The following is an 18,873-nucleotide window of genomic DNA, read 5'->3' as shown; positions in this document are numbered from 1 at the left end:
TTACGGGAGCGTGCGTTACGTAAAATATTCCACCGCATCAATCATTGTAATCTGCATAGGTAAGACAGGTCCTCTACTGTTGTAAAAATTATTTTATGCATACAAACGGAAACATCTGGTATCATAATTCTTCAAAGCACGTGAAGGTCTAAAAAGCTGTCACTATTCTATCTAAAAGCTGTTACATTATCTTGCAGTTAGTTTCATGGTGTTGGATACATCATAGGCTACAATATTTATAAAGAAATATTCTAGAAGATATATGATGAAATCCCTTTATTAGTAAATATATGGATATTTTCAGTGTCGATATATCTTCTTATCCGTTACGTTTTGAAAAACTGTGAATAATTACCAGCCATTTTGTTTTTATAGATTCGATTTTTCGATCGAGATTTCAGGTGGCTCACATGGCCCTCAACAAAGAATGATATGGCCACCAAAAGGTAAGCGAACCGGTGATGGAGCGGTTGTTGCGGCAGGGTTCGTTGAAAGAAGCCCGGTCCTACCTAATGTTGATTAATGGGCGACTGGTAGCCGTTTTTACTACAGGTGTAGATCGTTAACAGCTACCTTCATGCTGAAACGCTTCAGTGCAGTCTTCAACGGTAAACTAGTGCGTTATACACTTGCTTTTCAACGAGCTTGATCTTAACGTGACGCCCAGTGTTCATGTGAATACTTGAACCTTTTTTACGTGTTTGTTCAAGTTTGCCCCCGTTGAGTCGAAGTGCGTTTAACCCAGCCAGTTACTCTTCCCAGTTCTCTCCAAGTAGCACAATGTGTGTGCGTTGGCCTCCAGGCGTCCACATGTTTCGCGAGTCGCTTCCTTTTTGGTAACAAGGCGTAAAATGGAATAGGCTGGTGTGGCTACAGATTTATCAAATAGAATTACTTTTAGTAAAAGTTCAGCGATAACGTTAGCAAGTTCGCGAAATATGACAGTGATCCGTCGTCCTGAATTTATTAGGCTGGAATTAGTATCACCTTTTTGCTCCTTAGCTGTCAGTTTCTTTCTGTTTACTCATTGAAAATGTTTTTTTCTCTATTCTCTATACCTCGGTTGTACTGTTGTAGTTGTACGGCGGACGCATAATACAAGCTTTGGCGTAGAAATTCGGGTCGCAAAGGATGGATGTTTCAAGTTTAAAAAAAAAAGTACCTATTGCTGGTTTTTGTACTAATCCTGGTATATTCATCAAACGTATCAGACAGTCAGACGTTATCGTGTGAATCAGACTAAGGAATTTGTCAGAACTCTCTCGCATTACCGATAATGTATACTTGGCTAACGCCAATGTCTGACCATCATCACAGTCCTGTGTAATTCGGTTTTTCATTGAGGTCGATTGGATCATGTTTTTTTTTTTCAACATAACTCAGTGAAACTCGAAGCCCGTCGATATAACTGTAATTAAAAATATTCAAATGATTTAACAATGTACATGTATTGCTACAAGGAACGCTTTAATCACTGGATGAAGCTACAGTGGCAGACACGAGCTGCAGCGACTAATCTTACTCTCAAAAGTTATTCCTCTTTAAGCCAATATCCTACTCGACGTACGTTGTAACTACACAGGTCCTCCAGGTAGAGAAATGATCGTATCACCTTGGCTCGTTAATAAATTGGTTTCCGCCAACTCTTGACGACTGTCGTGATATTCACAGGTCAAAAAGTGTTAGTAGGTCTAGCGGTCATCTACAGGTCCGCAACCATATCGGCATGCGTCAAAAGGCCTCCAACTATAGTCTAGCTATTAATACAGCCAACCATGCTTATTTGCCTTTGGCAAGAAACGATCGAATAGCGCAGAAAAATTGATCGATAATGACGTTTTGACAATCGAATCTGTCATTTCACTCGTCGAGGAACTTTCTATCTGCACCTGTCAGGGCATGTTAATCTTCAGATGAGCTGGGTTTCGATGAACTCCAACTAGTGCCTTTCATTATACACAAGGGTAGAGGTTGAAGTGTTATATCCGTATAGTATTTGTCTATCACGTTCCTCACAACGATCGCCTATTTGCGGTGTATTAATAGAAATGCGTCTTTACCTATATATTACCCTCTTAGTTGAAATCCGGTCATGACAGATATTGTTGTTATGGCAACATTCAAAATACGCTCCTAGGCGAGCTCTGTTGGTCGAGAGCTCTAGTTTTTTTTTTGTCCAGTAATTCTTTGAGTTTAACGTTTATCCACGGAATCTTTTAAGGCATCCATATGTGACATCAGACGGCTCCGAGAATATGGTTTTTTTTGTCAACAGGAACTTAGTCTCTGTGCATTATATTACATCATATACAGTCCCGCTTATTAGTATTAATAGTTTTTTGCGAAATCGGCAATAGTTTGTTGTAGGCTCTTCTTACTTTGTGTGTACATGTAACTCTTCGAATCGGCACAAAACGCTACGCAGTAAAACCATATCTCGTTTAAGAGCTTAGTATTTGTTATTTTGAGCGTTTACTGTCTTGGGTGACTTGTGCCAGAAGATGGTTCTACTATCCAAATCATAATCACTTTAAATATATGCTCTTTCCTTCACAACGATCTCAACATGCGCAGTAGATCAAGACCTGAAACAGAGGCTTTAAGGTCTAGTGACAAAGGTTCGGCTAACCAGCAATCAACTGTATGAACGCCAAGAAAATGATCGTTTCATTGATTTTCTAACGCTAAGGTTGATGGCACAACTGGCCTTTTGGCAGCTGCAAGCCAATTTTTCCCCCAGCCGTTCACACTGGAGGACTCAATATTATATGTCGCCTTGCAGAACTTCAGTACGTACGAGAGATTCTACTGCGTATCGTTCCGCTTAAAAAAAACCATACGCCTCTCTGCTTTAATTTTTTTTTATTATGCACCTTCGACTGAGCAGCTGCTACAAACATTACATATAATATGTTTTAAATGACTGAACAAATCTGTGCCATTTTGACCATAAATATGACCAATTATTTTCAGTGATTCGAGGGACTTTAGCCATTTTTGTTTTTTTTCCATTAGAAAAGATCACTTCGTTTTAGGTTTTGAGAACATCCTTAAGGCAAATGGCTCATAATTTAACTTCGAGAATTTACTTCAATATACAATTGAAAAATAACGGTATAATGCACATACGTATTGTAGGCCCCGCATCTTTGTCTACAAAATTCGCACACAAAGTATATTGTGTAGTTAGAGAATAATATGCCCTAAACTATTACAGTTGCTCCTCTGAGATCGGACTCTTTACTACTGAGCAGGCCAATCATCCTGATTTCTTTGATACTTTACATACGGAGGAAACTCGCTAGGTTAGTTCATTATAAAGCCTTCCGATGTCGTGAACTAAGTTATTGAGACATAAGAAATCTACCGGTAACAAAAGTGTCCGGCATACTGACATGCCTACTATACGTGTATGCTGCATGTGGGCATGCGATTGTAATGATTTTGGTGGTGGGTTTGCTTTTCTGGTCCACATGTGCATATAAGGCGAAAATGGCAGATAGAAAAACAAGACATATTAGAGCAAGTTTGTCGCGCTGCGACCTATTAACGTCGTTCTCATCAAACTTTACGGGCTAGACAAGACAATACAGGGGCAGAAAAAAGCCCGCATTTGCCTTTTGCCTCACGCCTTCATACAGCAAAGCTAGATAAATCACGTACGTATGCTTTTTACAACGACGTAGCCAGGCGACCTCTGTCTTGTCTCTTCTCTACATCCATTCTCGGCTGGTATTCTGCTCCTTGCCTGCTACTTAAGACATACCTACTGCCGCGCCGACTGCTGTCGTTTTTGACTGTGCTTTTTCTCATCCTGAGGCTTCGAAGGCTCATCGATAACGAATGATGACGATGGTATAGGAAGGAACAGACAGAGTGCGAAAGAACATCGAGTCATAGGCGTGTTTGTACGGACGGTGCAGGTGGGGATAGAGAGAAAGAGCTTCTATTCGACCCACACTTTTGACGAGAAGCAGTCTGAACGACGGATGGACTGATGGGCCGCTGCCGCCCCATAAGCCGCCACGACTATGAGCCGGCAGAGCCCGACCTGCTAGCGGTTGCGTCCATCCGCGTTTACTGCCGCCTGATTCATCTGCTGGCGGTAGGCAACGCGGATTGCTGAGCTTGGTTGAGTCGAGAGAAAGGAGACGACCAGGGGGCTTATATGTTGAGAGGGTTGGGATGAAGAAGGAAAAGCGAACAGGAGGAGGAGGACCGAAGGATGGACAGACTCTAGAAGTATCATTGGTCCAACAACAGATTGTAGAACAGAAAAAATCCTCATCGAACTCGCTAGAAAATAAAGGAGCGATAGAATGGCTAAATTTTGCAGGTGAGTGATGGCAGAATAGACTTTCTACGCATAGTGACTTATTTGATGTAACGTTCAGTTTTATTTTTACTTACCGAGAGCGTGTGACGTTGTATGACAGAATTAGCACAAGGACCTACAAACTAACGCAACGAATCGACGAGGCGCCAGTTAGCATGAACTCTCTCACTGGCTACTGCTGGCTTGTACGGACCGCGGGTGACAGGCTGTGGGTACGCAAGACAGGACAGAAGCATGGCGCGCTTCGCACCGCTAGGGAAAGGGTGTAACCCTCGGATAGTTGAAGGGGAGGGCAGGTTTCGGCTGTTCGAACACAACGAAGTAACCACTCGGCGGAGTTCGAACACCGGCGGGCAGTCAGTCTGCTAGGAAGTGTCGCTGCGGAGAGGACTAGCGTTTCTGAAGCGTGGACTGTCGTTTTAGTGCATAAATTTGTGGAACAAGACAATATTACCTGCAATTGCGTCAGTCACTGCTTGCTCCGTTACACCAAGATGAAGAAAACTGGCCAAGGCCGATGAGGTATCAAGAGCCTAAGAGTGCGTGGGCCTATTAATGTTGAACCAACGGGAATACTTAACATCAGCTACATCTGACAAAAACAAAAAAAAAAGTAGCAGCTTCGGTACTTCAGGGTACCCGTAGAACCTAGTGGGTTTGATTGTATGCGTGGGACACAGTTGAGCGATCAGGAAAACGGAATTAGGCCGCGCCTCGTGACATCGAGATGGTATGGAAGATACTTATCATGTATCAAACCGCATTTATTTATAATCTTGAAGTGGTACACTAGCACCCTTGAGCAGCAAGATATTTGAAAACATCGATTGATTCTTTTACTAACGGATTTAAATTTATAGTAGCTCATCGTTACGATTCTTACACAAGGTCGTCGCTTACACGACTGGCTAGCTGGCTAGTCGGACCCAAAAGTAATAATAAAACCAGGATTACGACGCGCTACTTCATCACCAACGAAATACTGTGTAAGATGACGAGAGGGCCTTTCGATGATGATGATGATGATGCCCTTTTACGGGCTTCGATTGCTATAACGGAGAAGTAATATTGTTAACAGTTAGTTGAATCGTTCCGCTTGACATGCAGAAAGAGAAGTTACATGCGTATGGGCTTTATACGGATAGATGATCTATCCTGGCTTCGAAGTGCTTGCTTTTTGATGCAAAAGAGAAGGCTGTTTGAATGAAGTGATTGATACGCAAGGTAAGTAGAAGAAAAGCCTTGCTGGCCCTCCTATCGTCTCTGACGTACTGGGCTTTCGCAGCCCTGGCTGGCAGGAAGTATAGGATACGGTGTAAAGGTCTTTTGGATCCATCAATCATTACGGCCATCAAAACAAATCTAGAAAGTTTCTTCTGCCCAAGTGAGTCTTTCTGTGGCAACAGTCAGCTGAACTGGATCGCCGGATGCATGCGTGACAAAGCCTATGACGAATTGTTTTCGTGACCGCCATTGTATAGTGGAACGTTTCTCGGTTCGGTGTGAATATCGCTACGCTATAAACGCTAAATTTGACACTGAGCATGTCAGGAAAACACAACGTATTTCAACAGCTATACACTCATAGAGACGTGTCCGTCACGCTCTAACAGCAACGAGAGTTTAGGCTTCGTTTTAGTTTCTCATTGCTTATTCCCCAAATACTGTCGAAGTTCTATGCGAAGTCATTGCTTCTGAGCTCGCGCCGTGTAGAGTACACTTGCGGAAGTTCACCGTGCGACACGTTCACCTGCTGCAGTCAAACTAACCGAACGCTATGTCTGGGCCCTGATGCCGCAAGTACTTTTTATTATTTTTATTATTACAGCATGAGACATTCACACAGAGTGCGGGTCGGCTGACGGACCGACCTCTACTAGTTGCTGCTGCTGCGGCCATTATTAACGCATTCATCATGCATCCACGCCGCTACATTCCACGTGTTCAGACAGCAGCAGTCTAGAGGCTGGAGGGTGACTGAGGCCGTTCTTTCTATCTCCTCCAATATCAGCTATCACAGACGGACGAGCTAGACACCGGCGGCGCTCTAACAACGAGCTGAAACAGCCGGCCAGCTCGGCAGACAAGTAAATACTCGGTGGGCGACAGTCCCGTCTGTTAACGAGATCGATTTATCGAGCGGCTTTGTGAACTTTCGAGTATGTTTTTAGTTAAATCGTGTTGTGGCTATCTCGTGAATTACGTGTGAGTGTGTGCCTGTTTGTCAATAGTATAATAGGATAACAAATCGTAGTCGTACGGCTTTTACCATCGTCGCTGGGTTTAAGTTCGCCGGATGCTCTCACTGCTGATATTAGAAACGCCGATGTTCTTCATCGTTACGTAATTCAGTGGAAAGTGAAGCTAGTACCAGACATGTCTTTATCGATCATTCAATGTCGGTCATATCCTGTATGTTCATACATGAAGAAAGTATAAGACGATATTTGCGAGTGAGAAATAAACGTAAAACGGCAAGCAAGCGGATAGACATGCGTTACTGTTGTAATCGGATAGTGAGAAAGTTTGTTTAGCTGATTCGCGGATCGAGATGTCGGGCTACATATGTGTGTGTGCTTCATAAAGAATATCTCTGTGGGGACATGTTGCACATGTCTAAAGCGAGCCATCTTTACACACGCACACATCACCGACAGCTCACAGCTAAGGTACCTACGAAATTCCATACGAACCGTGGTATCTTATGGATCGTAGATAATCCGTAGACCCCAGGTTGTTTTTATGATACTAGCATACTCATGCACTCCCATACTCCCATACTCATCCCATATGATGAGTTGTAACTAGCAGAATCAGTCTACAAGGAAATGGTGTACATTCTACGATCTGCATTGCTATAGTTCATCATGGCATAGGCGGTCACTGATCTACTCTGTCGTGCTACTCATGAGTGGACACATCACGACCTAGAGCAACCGGAGCAGGCCACTGGGGCGCAAAATACAAAAATACAATATTTTATGTTCAAGCCTCCTTTCTATATTACATTTGCGGAAACCAGGGTACATGAATTATTAGGACACAGGCGTTTCTAACTCGCCCAAAAAAGGTCGCCCCGTTTTCGAGGATGTAGTCCTTCCGAATGCTAGCCACTACCAGAGCGGTCGTTACGAAGAGTCGCAGCAATGACAGCATAGCTGATCAGAAAAGTTTGGAAATTTCTACGTTCGTGTAAAAGTTTCATGTCCGGTACTGTCGTTTAGCATAATTTTAGGCGGCTAATCACTAGCATGAAGCGTTGTGTCCTCGCCCAGTGTTGAACCTAGACCATTTAAAAGCTCGTCAGTTCACTAGAAAACACGTTATCAGTACACTATCACGAGGACATCGCAAACCCATCTGGGAGATCTAGGACCCATTGACAATAATGCATACAGCCGGCTTGCTACTAGGTCAGCGCAACGCCTACAACTTGTGTCTTTCGTTGTAAAACTGATATCGGGCCTGCGCAAAGAAGAGAGAAACAGCAAAGAAGCGATAGTACACTAGCATAGAGCTGAAGGCAGGCCAAGGGACAGCTGTCACTCATTTAATATTTGCTTTCGCTCTACTTAAGGACACTGTGATAGGCCTACTTCAAACTGTGTGCATTCACTGAAATCTATCTGAAATCATCCAGCCGTGCAATCAGTGTAATCCAAGCATGTGGATGAAATCTTGTGTCCGAACCGAACAGGAGTACCACTTTGAGGATTGCTGTTAATATAGCCGTCCGCTGAAAGCTTCACCAAGAAGTGTGGCACGAAGACTCAGTCAATAGGAAAAAAGAATCTAAGGGGGAAGCAAGCCACATGATATTAGTTACAGAAAGCCATTGACATTAATGTATCTATGTTTTTGTGTACGGTAATGGAATGCTTCGATTAGCAGAAAAAAGAAGATTATCGCCACCATAGATGGATGCGCCTTCGTCTCGGAACTACTGGTAATTTTAGGTCAGCTAAGATTAAGCATGAACAATGGACATGAACCAGCTGTAATAAGGAGGGATCTATGGCAGCTTTTCTAAGCCCTATCACATGTCAAGTAATAGGGTGAAATTTAATTTTGCGTTATCATGTGACCCAGTGTATCTGACAGAGCAGGAAAATGACATTATTTATGTACATAATGGATTGATTCGTTTAATATTTGAACAAATTTTCCTTATAGAAAGAACATTTATCAACAATCCTGCTAAGTATTTCTAGTTCAAAGTGAGGTACCCCCAGGAAGTTTAGTCCAGCGCGCTGGAAACTTACAGCAGCTCAATAAAGTTTCCAGCGGGTGTGTCCTGACAGTGACCACATACCAACAACATTTAGACTTTCAGTTACAGTATCTTGCTTCGGGAAGGTAGGAATCACAGCGGCGCTGGCTGGCCACTTGCATGCCTATATAACTTTGTTGGAAGAGAGAACTTTCTATGAGCTTCGAAGCACGATGTCATTAACAACGTCGGAAAAGTTTTGTTCATAAACCGTAGCGCCAATAACTTGTAGTTTATTCAAGCTATACAATATTTTAAATTATGGGTATACAGGTATTATATAACGTTGGTACGGATAACAAGTGATTGGATTGTCGCATTTATGCGTAAACCACCTTCCTCATGGGGTGAGCAAAAGAATTAAGTGATATATATATATATATACATATATTCCATGATTCTGATTTGTCATAATTACTACTTAACCAGTTTCATTAGCCTGTTCTAATATAAATGAATTTGATTCGCCTTATATCTGGTCTATTGTAAATTATGGTTGGGTCGAAGACCTGTACCTTTACAGCTAGCGAGTTAAAATTCTGCAAGACCAACCCGTTAGCTATCCCATTAGCTATGGGTCTTTTCATGACCGTGAATCTATTAGCAACATTCATTGCGCTTTTCCGTTAAAACGTTACAATAGTCCTACTGCCGTTATCATGTCGGCGTGCTACATTAATCAACGTACTGCATGTATTCAGCTGCCTGAGGAAATAGCAGAGTTCAAGTTCGAAATCGCTATTGCAGCACATATAAATTATACTTAGCTTGTAAATGTAAAATCAACCTCTAGCCTAGTTGCCTAATTTATAACTTTTCGTAGTTATTCCTGTTAATTTCAAACAGTCCTACCGCTTGAAGAAAGGGGTAGTCAACCCATCATTTGATCATCCATATTAGCCATTACTTCACCAACCATTTCGTAAATTAGCCAAATTGGCATGACCCATTCGTATATAGAAAAGTGTTCGCGGAGTGACTGTCAATTGCGCTAGATCATATGGCGTCAATTAGTTTATAATTGATACACGTCATTTTTCATTCATTCGTTCGTTTATTATTAGTAAATCGGAAAAACCAAAGGGTTATTAATTGGCCGGCAAATGCGCCCATTTGACACTCATTACTGTGCAGATAAACATAGACGAATTACACAAATTTGTTTAGCAAAGCGGCAAAAACTGTTGCGCAAGATAAAATCTTTCCGAACGAGTATTATACTCGGTAAGAGAGAAAAACTACTTGCCAAAGAAAGCATTTATTCAGCCATAGAAAATGAATGGTATTTGCCGGGATGATTTCATCTATTATTGTACGAAAGCGTTAAATTAGCATTACGCCCCTTTACAAGGCAACGAAACTGGCCACCTATAAACAAGCATTACTACACTGATTGATCATAGACCACGATAAGAATCGTCATTTTTCTTTCTGGATCGTATTCATTGTGCTTTTTTTTAAGCTCGAAAAAACGATTTATTTGTAACGTTTCACCACTTGTCAACGCTTGTCAAGGGAGTCGCACGAAATAACGAATTAAGCCTTTCTCAGGAGAAAATTGAAAACTTTCTAAAAATGAGTCTTGAGTCCGCGGGGCCGATTTGACTCAGATAGCTATCTAAATATATAGCATGTGTAGCACATAAATTGCGAAAGAGTTTGCATAAAATACATGATCGGAAGCGTTAGAAGCCATCACCGTTTTCTTCAATGCACCGCACACTAAATAAGGTGAGCAATTGATCCCTAAGCTCATTTCCTGTCCTTATGCATTCTGGCTCAGTTGTGGCCTTTAGAAGCGTGCAGGAGCCCTATCCTGCTGGAAGTATCTTCATCGAAGCGCTTCTGAATACGGACTAGGACAGATTTCAAATAATTTGGCAAGAACGGTTCGTTGATCGTTTTCTTGAAATGGGCCGAACTGTAATCCCTGGTCAATTTACGTGGTGTCCCGGCGTAACATGTAGCTTTATATACTAGCCCAGTAAGTTCAGTCATGTCCCTTAATCATGCCATTTGTCTTGAATATAGTTTCATCGCTTTACACAGTCCTCCTTGAAAATCCTCTATTCTGATTATCTTTCTGCAAGTACCATTCGAAAAATTGGTTTTTTTTTCAGCCCGAATAATTTTGTAAGTAAATTGGCGGGATTTTTCATTCTCAAAGTTCTTAAATATGATGGACGTTTGGCTCTCTAGTGCCAGGTCTACGACTGGATAGAATTCTGAAAAATCTTCGGCAGCTCTTTATTAGATTTGGCTGACACTTTCGTCTTTTCGAATGTTATCAATTCAGTTTGTTAGTAGGCGAATCTGCCCGAAACTTCCTACGACTTTTTTTTTTTAATTTTAATTAAAGTTAAGCTTGGTCCTATTATGATTTCCAGTTACCTACGTGCTGACCCTTAAGGACAGTACGTGCTGCTGAAATTTTGTGATCACCTAGTTGACTGTTGAATTTTTATTATTTGTCACTAGACTAGTTACGGAGGTGTTCTTGCAAGCCATATCGCATAACTCACAGCCGACTGTGTAACAGTTGTTTAATAGGCGACCCGTTTATTTGCGTTTTATAAGTGATTTCGTACCGGCGAACTTTTTGCAGCAACTAAACAACAGTTGCTGTTTGGCAAAGCATCTGGAAATATCGTCCATATGTGTTCACCCATATGGCCACCGCCGATGCTTTAAGCACTAGCGCGCATAGGTTGGCCTCTGTAAACGACTTTTATTATACAAAGCTAAACGAGCACCAAACATGCGTAACGTTAATCCTTAGAACACGATCAGATAGCTGCCATGAGGACGAAAGGTCTATAATAATATAAAATACACTCTAGGGTGACTCAGACACTTTCAGTAAAACTCTCGGAATCGTAAAGTATTACAGTAGGACGACTATGACGACATCAGCCGGCCTGGACTAAATATCTGCTGTTACTGTTCATCAAACGAAATTCTATAAGCTAGAGTGATCGCACTGATCTGCCTGTTGCTCTCAGACGTACCGATTTTTCTAGGGCGCCGACCTGAACATTCAAGATTTCGGATTATAAGGGATTTGTGTTTTTAGCTTTTGGCATTCACCGGTTAATCCGTATACATTAATTTAATGTGATTTGTGTAGCCGTTCTTTACATTCGAGCAGTATTCACGTTGAGATAATGGCAAGCCTAATACAAACTAATAAAGTTAAAAAACTAATTTAAAAAAGTACTCACGCAGCATATATAACGGTGTATTAATTGCGATTACCTCATTAAAGGTCCCTTACAAGTGGGAGGTCATTAATACGGGATGTCTTGAACTGGTGTGAGTGGTTTGATCAAGCAGCGCATACAGAGAAATCTTACAGTCTGCTCATTGCTGGGGCATTTGCAATCGTTTGCAATTAAAAAAAAGAAGCTATAAATAAAGTTCGTTTAACCAAACCTGCCTTATCGATACTAAAGCAAGGCCTGTTAGGTAAATATGTATTCAATACATACCTTATCCCCGATGAATTATGTAAACCAAACATTTGTCTATTTTAAAGCAAAAGCTGCAACCAAGCCCTTGTCGGGTACAGTCGGGTCAACAATTACGGATCCAGGACGATCATAGGTGTAGTTCATTCGCTGATCGCGTCTTCTGCTCCGATGAAACTCATTGTCACTTACTGAGTGGCTGGGTGAATAAATAAAATACCTGTATTTGGGATTCGAAGAAGCTCCAAGGGTGAGCATTGACCGGCGACTCTTCTCATAAAAAGGTATTATGTGGTACGGCTTATGGCGCGAAAATGTTATTGGACTTTAATCCTTCGAAAATATGGATGGAAGAGCGGTAACAGTCAGTGACGAGTTCTGCCGTGATATGTTACAGACCTTTCTGTAAACTGAAGTCAGGGCACTGAATGCAATCCCGCTTGACCTCTAGCAAAATGAAGTGCATGAACTAACGTCGAAAACAATCCATAATCTGAAACAGTGTGCTCATAACGTGACCGATAACACGTAGCGCCATCATTCAAAATTACACGAGACGTATCAAGTTAAGCAAGCGGCCTCTGAGATGACGACGACGACGACGACGACGACGACGACGACGACGACTACTATTAATTGGGGTTGTTTTTAATCTGTAGTGCAAACTGAACTCTCCAGGTTGCATCTCTTGCGTTTTACATCTATGCAGGGGCTTTTGGCTAAATCATTTATTGAATCGGCCTGACCAGGTGGAGCTTCCACAGCGGAGTCAAATGGGGCTCTGGTTTGAATTTTAGGTATTTGATACATGTATTAAAAAAACCATCAAACATATAATCCAGATTGAAAAAACAGACAAAAGAAACCAGTTATCGCATATATGAAGTTATTCTACCCTACCTAATTACCAAAAACTCCGATGGATAACTGCCGTGTTAAAAATTGTTATTTATATTTTACGCCCTAAAGAAATGTTTCTTTTCGCTCGACGATTCAGCCGAATCTTAGCTCCGCTCGTGTGCCCCCATTAAGTGAGCCTACTCAGCGTGGGAAGAAAATGTGGGCCAATGCTGCTGGATTTGCACACAAAGTACACTCAGTTCAGGCAGGCCGGTTTCTTGCAGAACGAAGGACAAGAAACATAAAGAAAAGGCTAAAACATACACGTACCCATTTTAAATTTGGCTCTTTCCCTGTTCTTTCCAGGATCATTCAACTGCACTTTAGTGCAGAAAAACGGTTGCATTATAGTGAGTACTTTCATCAAATATCAAGTTGTTCTTCTTCTCGACCGTCTTGCCTTCATCCTTCGGTAGGAGCAGCTAACATTGGCCTATACGGAGTAAAGAGTCATTCCGTTATTGTCATAGTACGCATTGCGGAGTGTTAGAAGTGCAGGGTGTACAATACGTGAACACGTTGGGTACTCGATGCTTATCTTACTTTACGAGCTTGGCTACACGGTCTCACATTCAGAGGCTGTACGAACAAACAGTCCATGTAAGGTAATTTGAAGAACTAAATTTGCATCCGCTTATCTCTAGATACGTCTACTACCACCTGCACATATTATCTTGCTTAGTTTCGGTCTATAAATTATGTTGCTCGGTGTTACTTGGCCTACCGTTATACTGTGGGCTAAAGGTAGAGATCGGTCATATCTTCCTAGACAAAACACCGGAGAGAAAACAACTCACAAAATGATTACAATTGAAGTGTGTGTACAATAAATATTATCAATTTTTCTCGAGGAGAACATTCAGTTTGCATTCATACTCAATTTGCTTGAGTCGTTAACCACGATCCACTAATAGACCTAGTTCAAGGGTGAAAAAAGCGACACGCTTTTTTATGCTGAAACTTATTTCAATTTTACACGTTCGTCTTTATTAATATTTTCACTATGCTCCAAGAGCAATGCTGTAGAGCTTAACGGCTGACGGCACAGTTCCTCAGTACAGCCAGAGACGAATCCTTATACTACTGGAGTTTGAAAACCCGTAGCCCGCCGCCGTAGTTACGTGCACGATGTTAGCAATAACAAAACATGCGAAGGGGAAACAAAGCCAGAAATCAAAGCTGCGTGTAATATCCCACAACGTTCTATATTTATTACTTTCGTCTAGACATATCTGATCTGAGTGTGATTGCAGAGTATAGTGGCCCCTCTATTATGAATGAATCTGTATAACTCGGTCCAGTGGACTTGCATATGTGTTCGAAGAAAGGATACTTCAACAACGATGACCACGTAATAGTAATGAAGTTGTGCCTCTATTTTGTATTAGGTGTGCAGTATGTACCATTTCTGTAAATCTAGAAATTGCATGAAATTCGTTTTGTGTGTAATATATATATATATATATATACATACATACACATGTATGTAACTTTTCTCCTAAATCTACTTTTCAAGTAGATTTAAGTTACATACATTAACATCTGCAATTAGCTGCAATATGGTATTGCCTTCTGCGGCTTCAGGTACACAAAAGCCTTCAGCACGATTGTGAAGTAAGATTCAGCCCTTGTCGGTTTATTTCGTAAGCTCATATTTACTCAGCGCCATGACGATCGGAGGTCACTGCTTATAGTTGCACGATACTACGTGGCGAACTATAAACAACACGTACAGCTGTATCTGGGCAGTATAATAATCGCTTTCCTGGGTCGGCACGGGCCTACCGTAGATCGTTATCGACAGATATGCCGGCGGACTTAAGCTCGTTACCTCTATAGCATTGCATTTCTTCTGTCCCTCCCAAAAATACTCACTCCACATGCTACAGTCTGAATAAGCGGCACTGCTATAATGGATGCAGTAAACTGTGGACCTAGCCTAAATTCATCACATAAACGTCCTGCTAATGCTACTCTAAGGACAAAGCAAATACAAACATATGCCGTAAAGCGTAATTGAGAACTTTGGCTTAAAGCGTCTGTGCAGACCTTTAACGCGTTCACATAATTGCTATACTCTACTGCCAATTGAAATGGCACGAAAGTACTCTGAATACAAGAGACAAGCGAACAATTTTCTATGGTTTTCGAGGCTGGAACACTCGTATTGTAGATCGATATCCAATTGCGACGATACGGAGACAACGAAGGTGTTTTTTTAGACTAAACGTCTAAACGATTATAAAAGAACGATACTGTGACCATGTCCTTTTAGGCTTAAAGGCGAAATCCGTAGAAACGAGCGATTCCAATCGTAGAATCAACGTGTTGTAGGCTGACGATTATATCAATGTATCTGCGAAAGACATATGCGACTCGTGGCTGACAGGCCAATTATGCCGTGTATCACGTTATATACTCGTCGTTGAATAAGGTCTCAGTACATATGTAACGCTAGTCCATGATAAGACGCTAGCAACTAGAGAAAGTAGAAAAACAAAGTTTTACTAGATAAGTATTATTAGATCCTGGCTTAATAACTGGTGCCGTTTCCGGTTACTGCCAGAGCAATAAAGAGTTAAATGAGCTATAATACATTTGTACCGCTTGACTGTGATGTACGAGTTAAATATAATACTGATGACTAAAATAGGGGTAGGTTTAGAATAATAATATATAATAGAAAAGTGATAATAGAATGACGTCATTCCATAGTGATATTGGTGATGTCTTCTGTTATAGGAACAGTGAACTAGCAGATATTCGCTATATTGAAGCAGTAATTACTATAAACAATTCCGATTTTTCAGTTGTCCCGGTTAAGGTTGACGGCCCCGGTTTCCTAGTCCTGTTCGCATTCCTATTAACTCATAGCTCGTCCTTAGCCAAAAATGAAAGGCACGTCATTCCTGATCGCTCAGAGAAGCATAAAGTATTTAGTTATCTGACTTTATAGATAGAGCTGACGGTACTCTGCTGTCGACGAACACAGAAGTTCACAGTCTAGGCTATTAATTATTCTTCTTGATAAGAACCAAAATGGTCAGGGTCAAAAATTATTGGTATTGGTAGACTCATATACACTGGCTCGTAGACCAATGATACTCGTATACAACGTAGCACGTCATGAAGACATCGTTTCCGTGTGGCTTATTAGTCAATAATGCTAGCACATTTCGATCTTACTTGGCACTGATCCCGTTAGGGCCTGCCGGCGAGTCCGCCGGTTCTCGTTGATACGCGGCCGATAAAGAGGTTGCGGCGTAAGATTATCGAGGGGTATAAATAGCGCTATTATAGCGGCCACTATATCACCCTGTCATGTCGGCCGTAATGAGTCGTTTTGCGTCTGAGTCAAGGGGGAAAAATGAGTATTTATGGTTAAGTTACTGGGCCAAAATACTGATTTCTTTTTGCATGGGGACAGAAAGACCAACAAACGGAGGGGTCAACGGAAGGCAGGAAGGAAGGCATACGGCAAGATGGACGGACGGACGAACGGTGGGTGGAATAGTTAATGGATGGCTGGTCAGTCGTAAAAAAAATAGGAGACGCCTTGCGGGAGTATAATACTGCTGCCGCCGCCTCTCCTGGAAAATGAGGTGAAATGCTATGGAAACTGGCAAGTGGAAAAGAGAGTCAGTGGGATTAAATGGGCGGTCTTGTCATTGACATATTGGTACGCCCATTGCCATCTAGATAGTCTATAGTTAGCAGTGCCCCTGTTGCTGCACGGGCACACTAGACAAATTAGGTCGTTGCTGTAAACGCACAGAAAGAAAGGATTCGGAGAGAACAATGCTTGACATTTCTTGTAGGTTATCGAAGATTCAGCGTATTTAAAGTGTCCGAGTTGTTGTACAAACTGCAATTATCCATATAATATTTCCATTTAGATAAACGTGTGGGTAAATAAACTGAAGCCTGCTTTGCTCACAACAAGCGGAGAAGAAGCAAACATTTTACCGAAAGTGTTTATAGATATTTCGTATTTTTTTTAAAACTGTGGCTATTTTTTTAACGGCTCTTCATCATTATCTATTCGAGAAGTCCTGAATGCATTAGTATTTCGTTTATGATAATTAGATTGCCCACTAGTTGTGTCGGCGTTAACAGAGGAACGGTCCCACCAGTCTTCCTGTTACTGTGAAAAGCTAAAAATACAACCAGTTCACAAGGAATCATTAGTGCGTTTTTCTATTTTATCTCAGCTATCCTAAAAATATAAAACAGGTTCCTTCTTAGCACACACAATGTTACAAAAAAAAACTAAAAAAATTTTTTAAAAAAAAAACGATATAATTAATGTTCGTGCAGTCAATGACCTTCGCGTGCCTGTTGTATTAAATATCCTGTAGTAAAAGGCGTTTTTTATGAATGGAGTGTTCACGCCTATTTTACTGGCACGGTCAATGAGCCAAGTGATAGTCAATGGGGTGTTCTTAAAGCTTTTTGTTTAAAGGAACATCTCATGTTGGCTGCATGCCATTGTTCTTGTGTTCGGTACTCTACGTTACATTCTCTACGGGAAATCTACGGAATCATCTCTTTTAAGTATAGCATCCAAAACTTGCTCCTATTAACCAGAGTAAGCTTGCTTGAACCTATCTCGGGTTTCTCTAATAGACCTACGAAATGGTATACCAACCATCCAAACAATTATTAAGAAAAATGCGTTATGTTACTTAATTCCTTATTTTCCTGTCCGTTAATTTCTGGTAGCTATTTTCGTGCAACATAGCAGCTTATTGGTTACCTATAGCAACGCACTCAAAAGGACACTTTAAACTGTTATTTGGTGACAATAAGGCGCGTGATAGCTAACATACACAAATATTAGCACCGAAGTGTGATTTTTCATCCTTTTCTAGAACGTTTATAGTTGTCAGAAAGCACTGATACCATTGGGACGTGCAGTGGTGTGGAATGAAGGACCCTTAATGAATGAAAGTATCGAAGGCTCACGCCTAGAACCGGGCCTGGCAATAGAAAGGTGGAAGAATGGCAACAGCACAAACGTTACTTGCTGCATGAACATATTTGCGCATTATAAAAATGATTTTGAGGCCGTACGCAACATAAAACAACTAGAATGAATAGAATGAAATAGCTTTAACAAAGTCATCAGGCTTTAAGTAGTTTTCAAATATAAGGGGAACTACTTTTTAATAGTTTCTCTGATATATATATATATGTATATATATATATATATAGCGTCTGTTCACTCGATTTACTAGAAATTTTTCTGCCTTTTTTTAAACGAAGGGCACGATAAGTGTGAAGTCGAGGCCATCTACGCTTTTTCAGGCACCTCATCTTCATTTATACTCGTGGTATGCACAGACCATGATCTTAAGCTCCTTCATGACTTCTGTGTTGTGTTCATGGTTATAACACAGCCGATCCATCGAAAATCAATATATACGCCCATTAGTACACTATCGTGAATTTTCCTTATTTTCTACTGGTATGCATTCTAATTAGGGTAAAAGATAATCATGTCATAGAGTCTCACGATAACATTAGTCCTGTTACCAGGTTCATTGTTTCTCGAAGCAGTGAGCGGCTTAATGTGTTGTAAGGTGTCCTATATAGTCCCTCTGGTAGCTTAGTCGGTAACGTATTTGAACTTGCACATAGACACAAAGAAATAATTTTATGGCCATATATTGGGTAAATTCGATAGCTGAGTTTTATTTGATATGAAATGGGATCACAGCATGAGAAGTTCTAATGTGAAATTTTCACAACAGCAGGAACCGACATTTTAAAATTCCTATTTCTTTCATGATCATGCTACACGATAAAATGACGCGTAAAAACAAACATTTAAAATTTTTATAGTATCTGCTATTTCTCACAGTCACGATGCAAACGTTCTTCTGCTCCACACAGTAAGT

The 18,873-nt window shown here is 41.1% G+C and overlaps 1 protein-coding gene and 1 long non-coding RNA gene across 2 annotated transcripts in view; one reads left to right on the top strand and one right to left on the bottom strand.

Moving 5' to 3' along the window:
• Window positions 1–261: 261 nt before the first annotated feature.
• On the bottom strand, window positions 262–6,151 carry LOC111265048 (uncharacterized). The gene is made up of 2 exons (XR_002683244.2): window positions 4,411–6,151; window positions 262–870 (listed from the first exon to the last, which is right to left on the bottom strand). It is a non-coding gene; the product is annotated as an uncharacterized LOC111265048 (long non-coding RNA).
• A 177-nt stretch (window positions 6,152–6,328) lies between these two features.
• kcc (solute carrier family 12 member kcc) overlaps window positions 6,329–18,873 on the top strand; it is a 229,155-nt gene continuing 216,610 nt past the window's right edge. Inside the window, exon 1 of the mRNA XM_022841387.2 lies at window positions 6,329–8,282. Within this exon, the coding sequence (XP_022697122.1) occupies window positions 8,258–8,282 (25 nt within the window). The 5' untranslated portion in view covers window positions 6,329–8,257. The remainder of the gene's footprint in view (window positions 8,283–18,873) is intronic.

The sequence above is a fragment of the Varroa jacobsoni genome, unplaced genomic scaffold (genome assembly GCF_002532875.2).
Source record: "Varroa jacobsoni isolate VJ856 unplaced genomic scaffold, vjacob_1.0 scaffold_925, whole genome shotgun sequence".
Taxonomy (NCBI): Eukaryota; Metazoa; Arthropoda; class Arachnida; order Mesostigmata; family Varroidae; genus Varroa; species Varroa jacobsoni.
The sequence above is the reverse complement of the archived record's forward strand: the minus strand, read 5'-3'. Positions and strand labels throughout refer to the sequence as shown.